At 51.4% G+C, this 15055-nt stretch overlaps 7 protein-coding genes across 7 annotated transcripts, besides 2 other annotated features; 4 read left to right on the top strand and 3 right to left on the bottom strand.

Moving 5' to 3' along the window:
- Positions 1 to 182: 182 nt before the first annotated feature.
- On the bottom strand, positions 183 to 1324 carry ACLA_037040 (RING finger domain protein; the record flags this gene model as incomplete). The annotated part of the gene is made up of 2 exons (XM_001270924.1): positions 183 to 1054; positions 1114 to 1324. The coding sequence occupies 2 exons, from the start codon at positions 1322 to 1324 to the stop codon at positions 183 to 185; spliced, it is 1083 nt and encodes a 360-aa protein (XP_001270925.1).
- Positions 1325 to 1400: 76 nt separating this feature from the next.
- Positions 1401 to 1437: a microsatellite.
- Positions 1405 to 1433: a microsatellite.
- A 203-nt stretch (positions 1438 to 1640) lies between the features above and the next one.
- On the top strand, positions 1641 to 3577 carry ACLA_037030 (rRNA 2'-O-methyltransferase fibrillarin-like protein; the record flags this gene model as incomplete). The annotated part of the gene is made up of 5 exons (XM_001270923.1): positions 1641 to 1752; positions 1833 to 1880; positions 1938 to 2119; positions 2172 to 2440; positions 2494 to 3577. 5 exons carry the CDS (start codon positions 1641 to 1643, stop codon positions 3575 to 3577), a joined length of 1695 nt encoding a protein of 564 aa, XP_001270924.1.
- A 1265-nt stretch (positions 3578 to 4842) lies between these two features.
- On the top strand, positions 4843 to 6959 carry ACLA_037020 (putative carboxylesterase; the record flags this gene model as incomplete). Its single annotated transcript, XM_001270922.1, has 2 exons — positions 4843 to 5760; positions 5817 to 6959. The coding sequence occupies 2 exons, from the start codon at positions 4843 to 4845 to the stop codon at positions 6957 to 6959; spliced, it is 2061 nt and encodes a 686-aa protein (XP_001270923.1).
- Positions 6960 to 7695: 736 nt separating this feature from the next.
- ACLA_037010 (Fig1 domain-containing protein) lies at positions 7696 to 8688 on the bottom strand (the record flags this gene model as incomplete). The annotated part of the gene is made up of 4 exons (XM_001270921.1): positions 7696 to 8074; positions 8141 to 8468; positions 8528 to 8596; positions 8658 to 8688. The coding sequence occupies 4 exons, from the start codon at positions 8686 to 8688 to the stop codon at positions 7696 to 7698; spliced, it is 807 nt and encodes a 268-aa protein (XP_001270922.1).
- A 1213-nt stretch (positions 8689 to 9901) lies between these two features.
- Positions 9902 to 11951, bottom strand: ACLA_037000 (putative exonuclease; the record flags this gene model as incomplete). Its single annotated transcript, XM_001270920.1, has 2 exons — positions 9902 to 11729; positions 11785 to 11951. 2 exons carry the CDS (start codon positions 11949 to 11951, stop codon positions 9902 to 9904), a joined length of 1995 nt encoding a protein of 664 aa, XP_001270921.1.
- Positions 11952 to 12438: 487 nt separating this feature from the next.
- ACLA_036990 (translation machinery-associated protein 16) lies at positions 12439 to 13092 on the top strand (the record flags this gene model as incomplete). Its single annotated transcript, XM_001270919.1, has 3 exons — positions 12439 to 12607; positions 12666 to 12750; positions 12810 to 13092. 3 exons carry the CDS (start codon positions 12439 to 12441, stop codon positions 13090 to 13092), a joined length of 537 nt encoding a protein of 178 aa, XP_001270920.1.
- Positions 13093 to 13714: 622 nt separating this feature from the next.
- On the top strand, positions 13715 to 15043 carry ACLA_036980 (MAM33 family protein; the record flags this gene model as incomplete). The annotated part of the gene is made up of 5 exons (XM_001270918.1): positions 13715 to 13904; positions 14091 to 14212; positions 14273 to 14331; positions 14424 to 14959; positions 15018 to 15043. The coding sequence occupies 5 exons, from the start codon at positions 13715 to 13717 to the stop codon at positions 15041 to 15043; spliced, it is 933 nt and encodes a 310-aa protein (XP_001270919.1).
- Positions 15044 to 15055: the final 12 nt, after the last annotated feature.

Below are 15055 nucleotides of genomic sequence, written 5' to 3'. Positions count from 1 at the left end.
GCCTGAACTGGTCCTTTTTATATAAAACTTACGAGCAATGACTATATAGCATAGCATCTTCAAGATACCATTTCTAGCGCGATTCGTTAGTCTATATTCTATAACTTTCAATATAATATACATGTCTCATAACTTCGTAACCCAAAACCATCGGAAGGGGTGAAAAAGGGTCCGCCCTGGTGCTAATCAGGGATATATCGCTGTCGTGCAAACTGTAGCCGTCTCGCTTGCGCGAAGTCATCTCGAGAACTTCCGCCGCTGTGATATCCTTGTGGACGACGAGGTTTGGCCACTCTCCCACGAAACGGAGATCGCCCACCGCGATCAACAGGCGTCGTTGTACGATCAGGCGTCCCAGAACCCAACCCAGTTCTACCGGAGGACGGACCAGGAGCCGTATCCTCATACTGGACGTGACGGTCCCAATCCTCCAGGGACGTATAAGGACTCCGCAGCCAAGCCTGCAGCTCATGCAGAAACAAACGCGCATTATCTCTCCCCAGAAAATCGCGAAGAAGTTCTTCCGCCTGCCCCGCACTACCCTTGATGTCGACAGTGCGGAGGATGGCGATGATATACTCGAGCAAGAACTCGGCGTTGTTCCCCCTGCGATTCTCAAGTCTCTGCTGACCAGGACGAGTGACCCGGTCCACCCCCGGTTCCGTTTCGGCTTCTGGGTTCAGGAAAGCAAACACCCTCAGTTCGCGCCGGATCCATTTTCGCGCCCGAGAGACGAGCTCCTCATCGCGGTTGAAGAGCTCCGGCGTGAGCTCGCGGTATTGAGAAAGACGGTTCGAGCCGACTCTGAGGGAATAGAGCTGATGACGGTAGACATGTTGCCGCCTTGAGATGGGATCGTCGGGCTCCTGAGGTCGGGGGCGTTCGGCACGCCATCGTCGGTTGCGCGGACCGTGAGGAACTCCGCGCCCAGGACGGTGAGGGTGAGAAGGAACGAGCGCATTGGCAGCTGCTGGAGGAAGAGGAGGTAACTGGTAGATCTTGGGACCGTCTTTGGTCCCGAGGTCGTATTTGACGGAGTGAATGTCACTTTTGCCTGAACAGTGAATTACAAGTGAGTCAAGAGAACGCCGCAATGTGAGGACAAGGGCTTACATAGTGGGCAACTGCGGCGCTGTTCTAGCCAGCTTACTAGGCACAAGAAATCGAAATTCGCATGAGTGCATGGCACTGCGATCGCTGGCTCGGTGACAGCTTCCAAGCAGATGACGCATGGGTTGGACACATCGTCACCATCATCCTCTTGCGCTACCTCTTGTAGCGTTTTCTGCAGGATTTTCTGTTGCAGGTCCGCATCTTCCGACATCAGACATCGAGCATCTGACCGACACCCAAGCTCAAGCAAACCAGACGTGCAGGTTGTTTCTGGTGAAGTAAAACGCGAGGAAGAACAAGAACAAGAACAAGAAGAAGAAGAAGCAAAGCCGCCGTTGCGGGCGGAGGTCACGTTCTGATTGTGGTTGGCGGCAACTGGTTCGGCGATGGCAAAATCTCGCCGCAAGGCTTCGTCGAAGTCCACCAAACACAGGGCGCAGCACGGGAATCATGGTGGGAAGATGATGAGATCTGCCAAATCTGTGATTTCTGAAAGTCACTTTGCTCCGCTCAGCTCTGCAGCAACAATGGCGCGAGGGCAGGCTAATGGATTCGTCTCCCATGCAAATGGCAGCCAACGAATCTCACGGACCATTACAGGGCTGAAGCGATGGTCCATCATCAACAGAGATTTACCAGGTTGGAACTATTCTTGTCGCCCTTCTTGTTGATCGTCGGCCAAAGATACCGTTGCTGACTTCGATTGTCCTGCGCTACAGCGGTGTCGCAGGTTAAAGCGATTCATGTGTACGACTTCGACAACACCTGTAAGAGCTCTCGACCGGTCGTTCTGATGAGATCCATCCAAAGCTTACATTGCCCAGTATTCCTAAGTCCTTTACCAAACCCGCAAATATGGAACGGTCCGACGATAGGATTCCTACAGAGCTACGAAAGTTTCGCAAATGGAGGATGGTGGCACGACTCAGCATTGCTCGCAGCTACAGGGCAAGGCATGGCAAAGGAGGAACCGCAAGCCTGGGACGGCTGGTGGAACGAGCAGATTGTGTGACCTATAACGCTTGCGTGTACTGGCATGGTATACTGACTGGATCCAGGTCCGGCTGGTCAAGCTGAGTATGGAGCAGAAGGACGCCCTCACGGTGCTTCTGACTGGCCGCAGTGAGAGTGGCTTCGCCGATATCATCCGCCGCATGGTCGACAGTAAAATGCTCGAATTTGACCTTATCTGCCTAAAGCCAGAAGTGGGACCCAATAGCGAACGGTTCTCAACGACCATGGAGTTTAAACAGACATTCCTCCAAGATCTCGTTCTCACTTACGAGCAGGCCGACGAGATCCGAGTCTATGAAGATCGCGTGAAGCAGTGAGTCTGACATTCGTCGGCAATGCTCGAAGATGTGCTGAACGTTGCCACAGTGTCAAGGGCTTTCGGGATTTCTTTGAAGACCTCAACCGGTCGTTACAGATTGCGCCAATTCCACGGAAACCGATCAACGCTGAAGTGATCCAGGTAGCTGAGGGATGCACGTTCCTCTCCCCTGTAACCGAGGCTGCCGAAGTGCAACGTATGATCAATTCTCACAACCAAGCCACGCGCAATCCTTTGCTCAATCTGACCAAATCGCCATATGGTCGGTTGCGTATCAAGCGTACCATCTTCTACACTGGATACCTCATATCCAACGCCGATTCGAGTAGGCTGATTAGTCAACTACTAACCCCAACACTGCCCGCTGGGCTTGCTGATTCCAATGATCTGAAATACATGGCTAACAGTATTCTTATCACCCCTCGCCCTGCCCCGCGATCGATCCTGAACAAGGTTGGCGGCATTGGTAAGAAGCTCACGTGGCAGGTCACCGGAATTGCTGCCTTTGAGAACAAGGTGTGGGCTGCTCGAGTGACGCCTGTCCCTGCGACAGAGAAATACTACACAGAAAACCCGCTGCCTGTGATCGTACTAGCCGTGCGCAAAGGCGCTCGTCCTATTGATGCGGGCAAGATTCAGAATTGGCATCCTGTCCCAGCCGATAAGGCTTTGACCTTTGAGACCGTTGTTGGAGAAAAGGTTGTCCTGCGTGTTGAGGAGGAGAACCCTCACGAGGGCGAATGGGAGAGCCAGTTCATGAATAAAAACCACAAGAGACGCCATCAGCAGGAGCGTGACCAGGACATCCTGTATCCGCAATCTAGCCAGAATGATGGCGCGCCCTCTCAGCCAAGACCCCAACCCTACCACAACCCGCGCCATGGGGGTAACAACCGTCATCATGATGACGGACCCCGTCGTGGTGGCTCATACCGTGGAGGTCGCGGCCGAGGTTCAGCTGCGCGTGGCAAGGGCCACTCCGGCCGTGGAGGAGGGCGTGGCAGAGGCCGTGGACGGGATCCTGGTCCTCCTGGCGGCTATAGATCCCTCGACGACTATGGTGGTGGATATGATGGTGGCTATGAAGAGAAACCCGGACCAGGTGGTGCTGCGCCTGTGATGAATTATTAGGGTCTAGCTGACAAGATTTTCCTTATGAGAGCTGCCGCTGCTCGCATCCATCTGTTATTGTCTCCCTTGGTTCCCTTGGTTCCCTTTACGTTCGGTATCGGCGTCGGGTAGCTGTAATATCCCTTCCAATCAGTACTTCGATCGAGAATTTTGTGTTCATTGACCTTTCTTTACAAACTTCCATGTCATTTATAGAGGTCCGTTTTCCCATGGGGGGGACATGAGCAGGCACGCACGAAGCCTTCTCACCATCAATAGTGGTTGCTTCATCGATCATCCTGGAACACGATAGCAGCGAGAAGTAGTCCTGAGAAGAGATATGATTACCACAGTTCATTGAGGCAGCAGCGTAATACAACTTTTACAGATTTTCTTTCACTTCTTTCTTCTCTCAACTCTCCACCCCCAGTGTACCATCCCCATCCCATCTTCCATCTATGTTAAACCACATCTCCTAGCCTTGATCAAAGCAAGCATTTGGCAAGCATCAAGCATGTGCCTGATAGTCGTCGGCTGATCGTCAGTTGATCCCCCCGTTTGAAGGTTTGACAGTGCAGAGCATTACCACGCTTGAAAGTAGCCTGGCGGGTGATTGACTATCTTTCTTTCCCACTACTTTAGCGCCATTCATCAGGGAAATTCGGTCCCCCTGGGCCACTCCCTCAGTACCTATGAGCCTATTACCCGTTCAGACTTCAGAGTCAGACCCATCATAGGGGTGGATCAGGCTGTGCGGTTGTCAACGGGATCGAAATCGCTGTGTTGACCACAATTATTATTCTTACAAATGAACTTGACTTGGATTCAAGACAAGTCCGGTTGTCTCATTCAGCCCTTTGTTCTTATTAGGTTATTAACTGATTGACTTATTGCCCATTCCCTCCAAGGATCTTATTATTAGTAGCATCAAATTAGCGCGAGTCAGGATGGCCCAGAGTACCGGCTTTTATGTTGGATTTTTACCACACTGGCTGATTTCCTCCCTCTTCAGTCTTCAACCTCCCCTCCTCCCCAGTTGTCCCAGATTTGCGGCGGATACTGCAGGTTCTTATTCTGTTCTATGGGGATTCCGGAGCTGCAGCGTGCAGACGGAATTTCAAATAGACGAAGGTATAGGACTTTCTGACCGAGTGCCTTGAAGCGACCTCGAATTCTAAAGTCCGCTAGACAGGAGCAATCCACCATCTGCTCGTCTTGTTTTCGGCCTTGTTTTCGAGAAACAATCATGAATTGACGCCCCTTCAGTCTATGTAGAGAAGGTGATCATGCGTTCTCTGATTCTCGGGGCCCTGGTCCCTACTGTGCTTGGACTTGCTAGCCACCATGTCCTACTGTCCAACGACAGAACGTCTCTGACGTTTCTATACCAGAACAACCTGAATGCGTCAGATGAGACCAACCATATCGGTGCCATTCTCTTGGACCCCATGAAACAACATGACGTTCGGGATGCCTGTCAGGAGATCGGAGAGTCGCTCATTTCCTATTCGAGCGTCGATTCCCACAAGGATGACTTCCGGAAGCTCTTCTCATGGCTTTCACACTCGAATAAGACAAAGCCGAACGCGCATTTCTATGTCCGGGAAGGCCTGCTCGCTGTGTCGCCGGACTCGGACGATTTCGTTCTTTCGAGCTTCCCGCTGCGAAACGCTGAGCTACCGGTTCTGTGCACCCAGACAGGCAATGCGTCTGTGGCTGAGGATACAGCGAGCCACACAAAAGAGCTCCGGGTCATGTCCGAGGGCAACTCTTATATCGGATTCCGGGACCAGAAGTCGTTCCGCTTCCTGGGTATCCCGTACGCCGACCCTCCCCAACGATTCAGGAATACGACACTCTACTCGCGCAAAGCCAAGACCATCCATGCAACGAATTATGGTCCGCCGTGTGCCCAGAATGGAGGTGGCAGCGAGGACTGCCTCTACCTGAATATCCAAACACCTTACATCCCCAAACAGGGCTTGCGTGAGGGCCTAAAGCCTGTCATATTTTGGATTCATGGCGGCGGGTTTACTGGAGGATCCGGTGCTGATGTTCTCACGGACGGCGGTAATCTGGCATCTCGCGAGGATCTTGTCGTGGTAACCTTCAACTATCGGTTGTCGACTCTGGGTTTCTTGGCTATTCCCGGTACCGACCTCAGGGGAAATTATGGTATCGCGGATCAGATTCTCGCTCTCGAGGTATGTGTCTCGCACAGCTTTGTCTTCTGCAACGGAGTCTTGCCTAACAATTGTAGTGGACGGTCAAGAATATTGCGCAGTTTGGAGGCGACCCGGGGCGGATCACAATCATCGGCGAGTCCGCGGGTGCTGGGTCGGTCAGAGTGCTGCTGGGATCTGCGCCTGCCTCAGGGAAGTTCCAGGGCGCCATTGCCATGTCCAATCTCGGGGGCGGCGTCGGCCTGGGGCTGGACGGCGACGATGCAACAACATACAGCTCGTACCCGACGATCGACGAATCCTACAAGCGTGTCGGTCCGCAGATATTCTCCGAACTCGGCTGCAACCCCGGCAGTCTCCCGGAGCAGATCGCTTGTCTGAAGAAAGTTCCCGCGTCGGCCCTGGTGGAATCGCAGACCGTTGCGCGATATGTTGTCCAGGACGGCTACTACGTAACCACCAGCGAGCTCAACCTCATCCAGAAAGACGTCACCACCTCCAACGTCACCGTCATGTTCGGCATCGTTGCCCACGACGGCGCCTCATTCAGCACATACCCCACGACCCCGGTCAAGTCCCAGCTCGAGGGCATCCAAGTCGGGCTGGCGATCAGCGAGAAGCACGCGCAGCGCATCATCGACTCGGGCCTCTTCCCATACCACGACACCGGCAACGTGACGCTCGACTCCTTCAACGTCTCGCAGCGCGTCGCAACCGACCTGCGGTTCCGCTGCATCGACCAAGCCACCGTCTTCGCCGGCGCGGTCTCCGGCGTCTTCCGGGAGGCGTACTACTACCAACTGCAAAGATCATCCGGCGGCTACGACCCGAACAATCTCGGCGGGCCCGCGGATACGCCCCAGCGCCCCCGGGGCGACCCCGACCTGCCCTACTTCCGCCTCCACGGCGCCCATCTACCCTGGCTCTTCGGGACGTTAGCGGCGCTGCGCGATCCCCTGGATCTGTTCTCCATGCAGCTGACGTCTGCTTACTTCGCCGAGTTCGTCCGGTCCGGCCAGCCGAACCCGGCGCCCGAGTACCTCAAGGCAAGGGGGTACCAGCAGACCCTCGACGCCATCAACAGCTTTGACAAGTGGGAGCCCGTGTCGCACTCCGAGGGACCGATTCAGCTCCTTGATTTCCCCAGCGACCGGGCTCCTTTCCAGGACTTGGCGCAGTGTGAATTTTTGGGTTATCCTATCACATACTACTTTAAGTGATTCTAATGCTTAATTAGAGAGGCTAATTGAGCTTTTTTTTTTTTTTTTTCTCTGTTGTATATATGTTTATGATGTCTGGTTTATATATACCCTTTCATCTGTTGAAATCTTATAAGGATAATGTCATATTGTCCGCTCAATTGAGATTGATTGATGTATGTATTCAGCAGTATATATATAATATATATGGATCATATCTTGTGTCAAATCATCTTTCGTCGATTCCTTATATTGCTGGGTGGTAGGAGTACTCGGTCATGGCATCAGATAAACAAATCGTCCCGCCGTAAATAAAGTAAGTCATCGCTCGATCTGTTCAGTTCCCCCATCATCGGTTCCCTGACCCACAAGAAAGAAGAAGAAGAAAAAAGAAAAGGATAAATAAAGGGGGTCATCTTTTATACATAGCACAAGATCCAAGCGAATTCTTAGACAAGTCACCACCAAAAAAAACAACATGTCCAGGTTGCCTTTCCTGACTTCTTATAGTAGGTCGGCACCGACACATTCACAGGAGTCATTGCCCCTATAGAGTCGACGTAACTCATCCGTGTTCATAATTCTCATAGTACCCATTCCAAATCCGTGTCCCAAATCCCAAATTTGTCGTATTATTCGTGTGTCTGTCGTCGAAACATAAGGGGGATAAAAAAAAAAAATAAGCCAGATTAAACATAAAAAACATGTGTCGTAAGGGTTCTGGACGTCAATGCGCCTCCGGGTATTTGTGGTTGGCTTATGCATCGTCCGTCAACTGCGCTATCAACTTGGCGCTGAGAATCATCACTAATAGACCTATCGTCACAATCACTAGCAGGACGAATCCGAACCAGCCAAGGACCATGGCGGAGCTTCCTACCCCGGACTTGACGCTCCCGTTGCCCATGTCCTGGGCTATTGTTGTGGCTGCGACTGATGCTGTGTGCTGCCATAGCACGGATACGAGCACGAAGACAGATGCAATGAAGGTTAAGGCCAGGGCGACTTGCGAGACAGGCCGAGACGGTATTGGCTTGACCTCTGCTTCCGAGCCGGAGGCATCGATCTCCTCATGCCATCCGGGGAAGGTGGCAAGGAGAACAAAGCAGAGGAAAGCAAGAATGACGGCAACGATTCTGGAAAAGTTAGCACTGTAATTAGTATTCAGGAGGGGGGTAAAGAAAAAAAAACATGAGACATACAGAAGATATGGGAAGACTACCGCGTCCTTGAACGTCGATGCAACCCAGATCAGGTTCAATGGATCTTGATCGACGGTGACAATCTCAGCCAACGCAGTGGCATTCGAATTGCAGATGTAGGAGCCGCGGTCCGGTTGGACACAGATGCCGAAGTAGCCCACGCGTACCTCCATCTCTGCACCTCCAACGATGTTCGCAGTGGCTGTGACCACGCCAGGAGCCACCTGCGCGCGATCAAAGACAGGGTTGTAATGCTCATAGTACAAGGAAATCAAGAATATATCAGGAATCTGTGGTGATGATGACGAACATCCGGCGAGAAGTAGGGCTGGGAAGGGTTAGCAACATTCCAGGCCAAGGACCACCATGTGGCAGCATGCGACTCACATAGAAGAATGATTGCCACGGCAATGATGACCATGAGCACATGGTGATAACCGACCATTGAAATGAACCCTAGATAGAGTGAGTGAGAATAAAATTCACTACCAGAAGGGTGGATTGGCGGGCAACATACGGGCAAACCCGGGACCGAGTTTGAGAGCCATCTTGGACGTATAGCTCGATGCTTGTCAACCTTCTCTTCACTAATGGCTCGCTTCTCGGGCTCCCGAGAAGGAGTGGTTGAAGCACCGGCGAAGGTCACTCTACCACAGAGCACCCCAGTCACGACGCTGTCCGGCACACACACTGATCGAGCCTCTGAGACCTGGTTGATGGTCCTTCGTCCAGGTCTATGAAGAAGGTGGATAAGATAAGATGTTCAAGACCTTCAGCAATGGCTGCAGCAACGTGAGAATGGTATGGAATGTGGATGTTGTGGATCGAGACCAGAATGGGTCACTCGAATCGTCAACCAATGCGATATAGTTGATGGAGCGAATTCAAACAATGTCGGTTCCTCGTTACACACGACACCTGATCAATATTGGGGATATGGTCAGTCTGAGGGTCCCAATTGTGGAATTATCAGCCTCAATTCAAAGCATGTGCCAAAAGCAGCCAAGTACGAGAGAACGTGTGGATGTAGGAGAAAGAATGGAGGGGAAGGAGAGGAGAGGGAAGAGAGCGTAGCTGGACAGATTGCCAATTGTGGCCTAAACCTCCTTGCCTGCTTTTCCAAGGACACAACGAAAAACTCGACCGGGGCGATTTTGGAGTAGTACTGAAAGATGGTGGTGATGATGATGATGGTATACTGGTGGCTGGAGCAGACTTCCATACAATGGAGGAGGCTGGGCCAACGCCCCTTTGTTTACGCCGCCCGTTACCCGGTAACCAGGCCTCACCGCCTGCGGATTCAGGCACCCCACACTAGTCCCCATCAGGACCCATAGATGGTGCTAGGCCATATCGGGTTTGGCGCCAACTGCTTATCGACGCCTGATCGATCCAGCCTCCTGATTATTCAGGCACACTAGTTTATTATCATTACAGGCTTCATGAAACACCACAGCCTGGAGGGAGCCATCGATCCTTGACAGTCGGCTTACTACGGAGTAGACTAATGGAAGATTCGGTTTCGGGGGATAGTCCTCTTACACCCACTACTCATCCGTTGTGCGACTGAGCTCCAGGAACCTCGTAAATTTAATAAGCACACTCCCCCCCCAACTCTAGTATGGGTATACCAAAAGTATCAATGCAAAAATAGAAGATGCAGAATGTCCCAAGAACGCCAATATGCTCCGTCTTGGCTGATATTGTAGTAGCCAATGCCACCCAACACAATCCGGCCACGGACCCCATGGTTGCTGGATACTACTTCGCATACAAGAATTTCTTCAAGTCCACTAATGGTTGGGAACTCTTCGCATCTTCCTCTTCTTCCTCATCGTCATCGCTATTGGGAATAATCATATCTTCACTGCCCTGGGCCAGAGTCGTTGCCGAACGTTCCATTATCCTGGGAGGAGCGAACGCCTTCACTTGCGGAAGAGCATTCACCGACCGAGATCGAGCTAGAGCAGTCCGACCCATGCGTTGCAAGGGAGTGAGTCGACGTCGCGGGGACAGGCCAGACGGACGTGGCTGCCCCGGAGGCCTGGATGCGGTGGAAATCCGATCGTGAGCCGGAGACTTGAAGACGAAACTAGAGAGAACCGGCTTCTCATCTCTCTTGTCTTTTGCCTCTAGCAGCGGTCCGGGAGACGAGTCCACTGCCTCTGTTGACTCGCTGGTACTGACTTCAGGGTCCGGAATTTGAGTCATAATCTGCTCAGCAAGCTCATCAGAGAAAACACCCAAGTTAGACTTGCGCTTGGTTCGAGTGGCCTTCAACCCGCTGGGACTGGAATTGTCCAGACAGGGTGCGAAGAACCGACTGCGACAATCCGCTCGATCAGGTAAGCTTTCTTCCTCCGTTTCCGCGCATAGGCGTTGCCGCTTGGCTGGTTGGAAAGTCGATACTTTGGCAGCGTGTGCCAAGAAAGAATTTCGTTCCACACTTCTGATCAGTGGGCTCGAAATTCTATGAGAAAGTCCCGGAACAGGGGCCGATCCCACCACGCCTGGTCGAGATGGTGCAGCTCTACCTTCCCAAGATGTATTAGCATGGCGTTCTAGCAGGCGTTGCTGACTTGGAGAAGGCGTGAGACTGTTGGGGTCCAGTTCAGCTAACGGAACACGTTTAGGTGTGAAAAACGTGTCGATGGGCTTTTTTGCCTTCAATTCTGCCGATGATCCAAGAGTCTGCCGGCGAGTAATGGCATTGAGCGGCCTGCGAGGAGCCAGTGGTTTCAAGACGATCTCCTGCTTCGTAGTCGGGTGAAGGTCGCCCCGTGCGATTCCCACAGCAATTTCCGGGTCTACATCGCCTCCAATGAATGGCAACTCGTCCAAAATGATATCCTTCTCAGGAGGAGTCAGGGTGACAAGCTTGCCCGCTTTCGGACAAAAGACTCGTTGATACAGAAATGTGAGCTCGGCTTGCTGGAATTTCTTGAGATAATCAGCAGGAACTTGATATTGTCCATCGAATTGCAGCATGCGTATCGATTTCTCGACATTCTTGTATTTGCGGATACTGCGGTAAGCCGTCTTCAACCCCATTCGTGGGATGTTGGCAAGGTAATCGCACCCGCTGAGAATACACATTCGTCGAAAATCGGCATCCGTCCACCCTATCAGACTAACTTCGCGACAGGCCGTAAAATCCGCGCGATTGATCTCGATGCATTCCCCATGTTGATCGAGCTTGGACAAGAGCCGTTTCGCACCAAAGACAAGCAAGTCCGAGTCTTCAGAGATGATGCCATCGATGATGCCCTCTCGTTCCAAGTAAACCAATTGTGCATCCGCCTCGTACGGTGCTACCACGTATTGAACCTCCATCTTTTTGAGTTCTTCGATCAGCTGGCGAGCCATATTGGGTGTGACGTCCACCGCCTTCTGGAGTTCCTGATAAGCTTCCGCGGTACGCCCTTTACGTTGGAGTTCCAATCCAAGGGCTTTGCTTGCTTGTCGTCTTTGAAGCCGCTCGGACTCTGTCCCGGACTTGCTTGGTAGATCATCGCCATCGAAGACAAGATATGGGGTTACTCCGAAAAAGAGGAGCATACGGACTCGGTTGAGGACAAAATCGAGATGTCTGCGAGTGAAGTCAGTCACTGCCTTCAAGCTGAGATTTTGATAACACGACATACTTAGTATTAGGCCGTTCGAGAACGAGATCAACCGCACAGGCAACAGTGCCACGATGCAACCATCCATATGCATCAACTCCAAGAGTCTGGCCATTGAACTTCTTCAGGTGGCATGGCTTCTGGATCGATTTGAGAAGGCCATGGAGTCCTATATGACAATCAGCCATTTTCCTCAGAACGAAATAGATGAAAGATTTAGCTACCTTTGATGCCCATGATGGGCACCCTTGGGAAGGCAAGACACTCCTCCTGATTGCTTGAACAGCCAAGACGGGCATCGACTGCGACGTTGATTTAACCAGGATCCAACGAGGGATGGGATGGAAAACAGTGGGAAGCAAAGTCCCGAAGGAAAACAGATCCAAGGCAGTCAACCACCTGACCAGCCGCCCAGGTATTGAATCTCGGCCCTGGACAACGAGGCTGGAATGTTTGTTCCTTCTTCTTCTTCTCCTCGACGCGCAGACGCGGTTGGTCGAGGAAACTGCTCTGATTGGGTCAATCAAGGCGGTCTTACCCCCAAAATTCACCGCCCGATTATTCTGCCAACGAATCCCAGAAAATTATAACAAAAAAAGAGGCTTCGACTCCGCTGGCCGTCGTTGATATACTCGGACAATACCCATAAACGCAGAGTTTTATTCATCTGACACAATGCCGAAGTCATTTGCAAAAGTGCATAAGCACATTTCGAAGAAAAGAGGTGTCATAGAGGCCCTTCACGAGAACAGCAGAGATGCGAAGAGATTGCGCCGAGCCAACACACGAGATGACCGAGTTGCCCGCATTTCAGCCTCTATGTCTCGTGGAAGACAGTCTTACAGTAAGTTTTGCCTGATGGCCTCTCCAGTGTGGATAGCACGAGTCTAATTTTCCCATAGTGGACCGTATCGTCTACCTCCAAGACACTATCCCAGAAGACTCGACACCGTTCTCAGAAGATGATATAAAAGACTTGATTGTGCGGTATGTCAATTCGAGTAGTAACCTTCATTTTCTCAAGTGCTAACAGCCATACTCCCCAGGTATATCAACCGAAGTGTTCCCGAAATCGAACAATTACAGAGCGAACGAAGAAAAGGCCGACCTCCCAGCAAGCGCGAAGAGGCCTTATTACAACGGACAGATGCCGAAAACAAGGAATTCAAAACCGGCTTTTGGATGCCTGACCTTAGTCAAGAGGAAGTGATAAAAGGTCTCACGGCGTGGAATGGAGACTGGTCCAGCCTCAGCATGATGAAATTCATCAGGATCACCAAGGACGGTGGAAAACAACCGTCTATCTTTCCGCCCAAGGGACTTTCATAGTGCTGCTTGTTTTAATTTTCCGAGTATATTCTACGCCTTCCTCCTTGCATATAATGAAGCAGATGAACTTTGGCAATGATAATGCGCATGGGCATAATCCAGCAATTTTGGTATATCTTGTAGGCTGCCAATTGCGATTGCATTCTCCAACTAATCTTAGATCCCCTCTTAATGAGGTATCAACTTCGCTTAGATCTGTAGTGCTGTGATTATTGTTCGAGGTTCAGCAGCTCGCGAGGTTATCCAAATATGCACGACTTTCAATCACCAGGATAGTAGAACAATTCGCAACTTGGAGCAAGTAGTAGAGAATAACATTTAGCGCTCAATCGGATGTCTGTTCTCCCCATTTGTCTGTCCCAACGATATTTCGAATTTAGTGGATGCTCACTTTTGATGCTCCATGATAATCGAGTCGACACAATTGTGCCGTGCAGATTGGATGGCCTGAGGTTTGTCCAGAGCTCCAAGTCTTGGCGCGCGGGCGACAATGGATCGGAATGTTAACATCATCGCCTCGCCTCACGCCAGAAGATCAGCTTCAAACTTCTTTCCCATCTACCTCCACCTCAACCACATCGTCTTTTTAGATTTGCATATCCTGTTCGCCTGACTATTCAAGATGCTGTCTCTTCGCACACTTGCACGCTCTGTGCCTCGCACCATCACGCGGTCCATCGCTACCACCTCCCGGTCTTCCTTCCTGTCCGTCCCCAAAAATGGCTTGCTGCAAGCTTCGTTGAAGCAGGCTACCAGACCTTCTTATGCCGCTTTCTCGACATCCAGTGTCTTCAGACAGTCTCCTGCTGAGGGTATGTACTTTGAATGAATCATTGTAAAGAAAACTGCGGCGACCACAATCATAATTCCTTTGGCGCTTCATTGTCACTTTTTTTTCTCATTCACCCTTTTCATTGACCGGGCTCGCTGCCTTACTACCATCAACGCTCGATTTCATCATGTCATTGCTCGGCTGACATTGAGATCCCTTTGTTCAGGTGACGTCGAACTTGTTGCCAAGCTTGAGGATGAATTGAAGCACGAGAAGGCCTCCGGATTGGAGGACCTTGAGACCTCCGTTCAGAACATCCAGTACGTTCTGCAAAACAACTCCTGGGAGGTATGTATACCGAAACACGACGATGTATCATGCCGGCAGCCTCTAATGGATCATGCACAGGTCAAGGACATCCCCGGCGAACAGGAAATCATCCTGACCAAGAAGTTTGGCAAGGAGGAGTAAGTAAATTTTTATTTTCTTTTTATTTTTTAATTTTTTTTGGTGAAAAGACTCTTTCGCGTCTTAGCTAACATGTCTCATCTACAAATAGAATTCGCCTCACTTTTACGGTTGCCGACCTCCAGAACCTGAGCGAGCAGGAGGACTTCGATGACAGCGCCTTCGCCGATGAGATGGACTTCCAGGGCCACCAGCCTGTTAACCAGGGCCGTGGTGGTGCTGGTGGTGTTACCCAGCACCCTGAGGATCATGTCGCTCCCGCTGATCGTGAATTGGAAGATCTCGACCGCGACATGGAGCCTAGCTTCCCTGCCCGTGTCAACATCACTGTCGAGAAGCCCGGCAACGGCTCCCTCCTGATCCAGACCGTTGCTCAAGATGGTCTGTTCCAGATCGAGGAGGTCTCTTATTTCAACAAGCCCGACTTGGCTCATGCCCAGACCGCTGAGCAGGACTGGACAAGACAGAGCCTCTATGCTGGCCCTCCCTTTGAGAACTTGGACGAGGATCTGCAGACCTACCTCGAGCGTTACCTTGAGGAGAGAGGCATCAATGCTGAGCTTGCCAACATGATCCCCGACTATATCCAGGTCAAGGAGCAGAAGGAATATGTCCGCTGGCTCGAGAGTGAGTTTTCTCGTGCTACCTTGACTTCGATGCTCATGCTAACCTCATTCCCTTTTAGGCGTCAAGAACTTCGTTGCTGCTTAAATACCTTGATTC

This window comes from Aspergillus clavatus, genomic scaffold (assembly GCF_000002715.2).
Source record: "Aspergillus clavatus NRRL 1 1099423829802 genomic scaffold, whole genome shotgun sequence".
In the NCBI taxonomy this organism is placed as follows: Eukaryota; Fungi; Ascomycota; class Eurotiomycetes; order Eurotiales; family Aspergillaceae; genus Aspergillus; species Aspergillus clavatus.
This window is presented reverse-complemented; position numbering and strand designations above follow the sequence as displayed.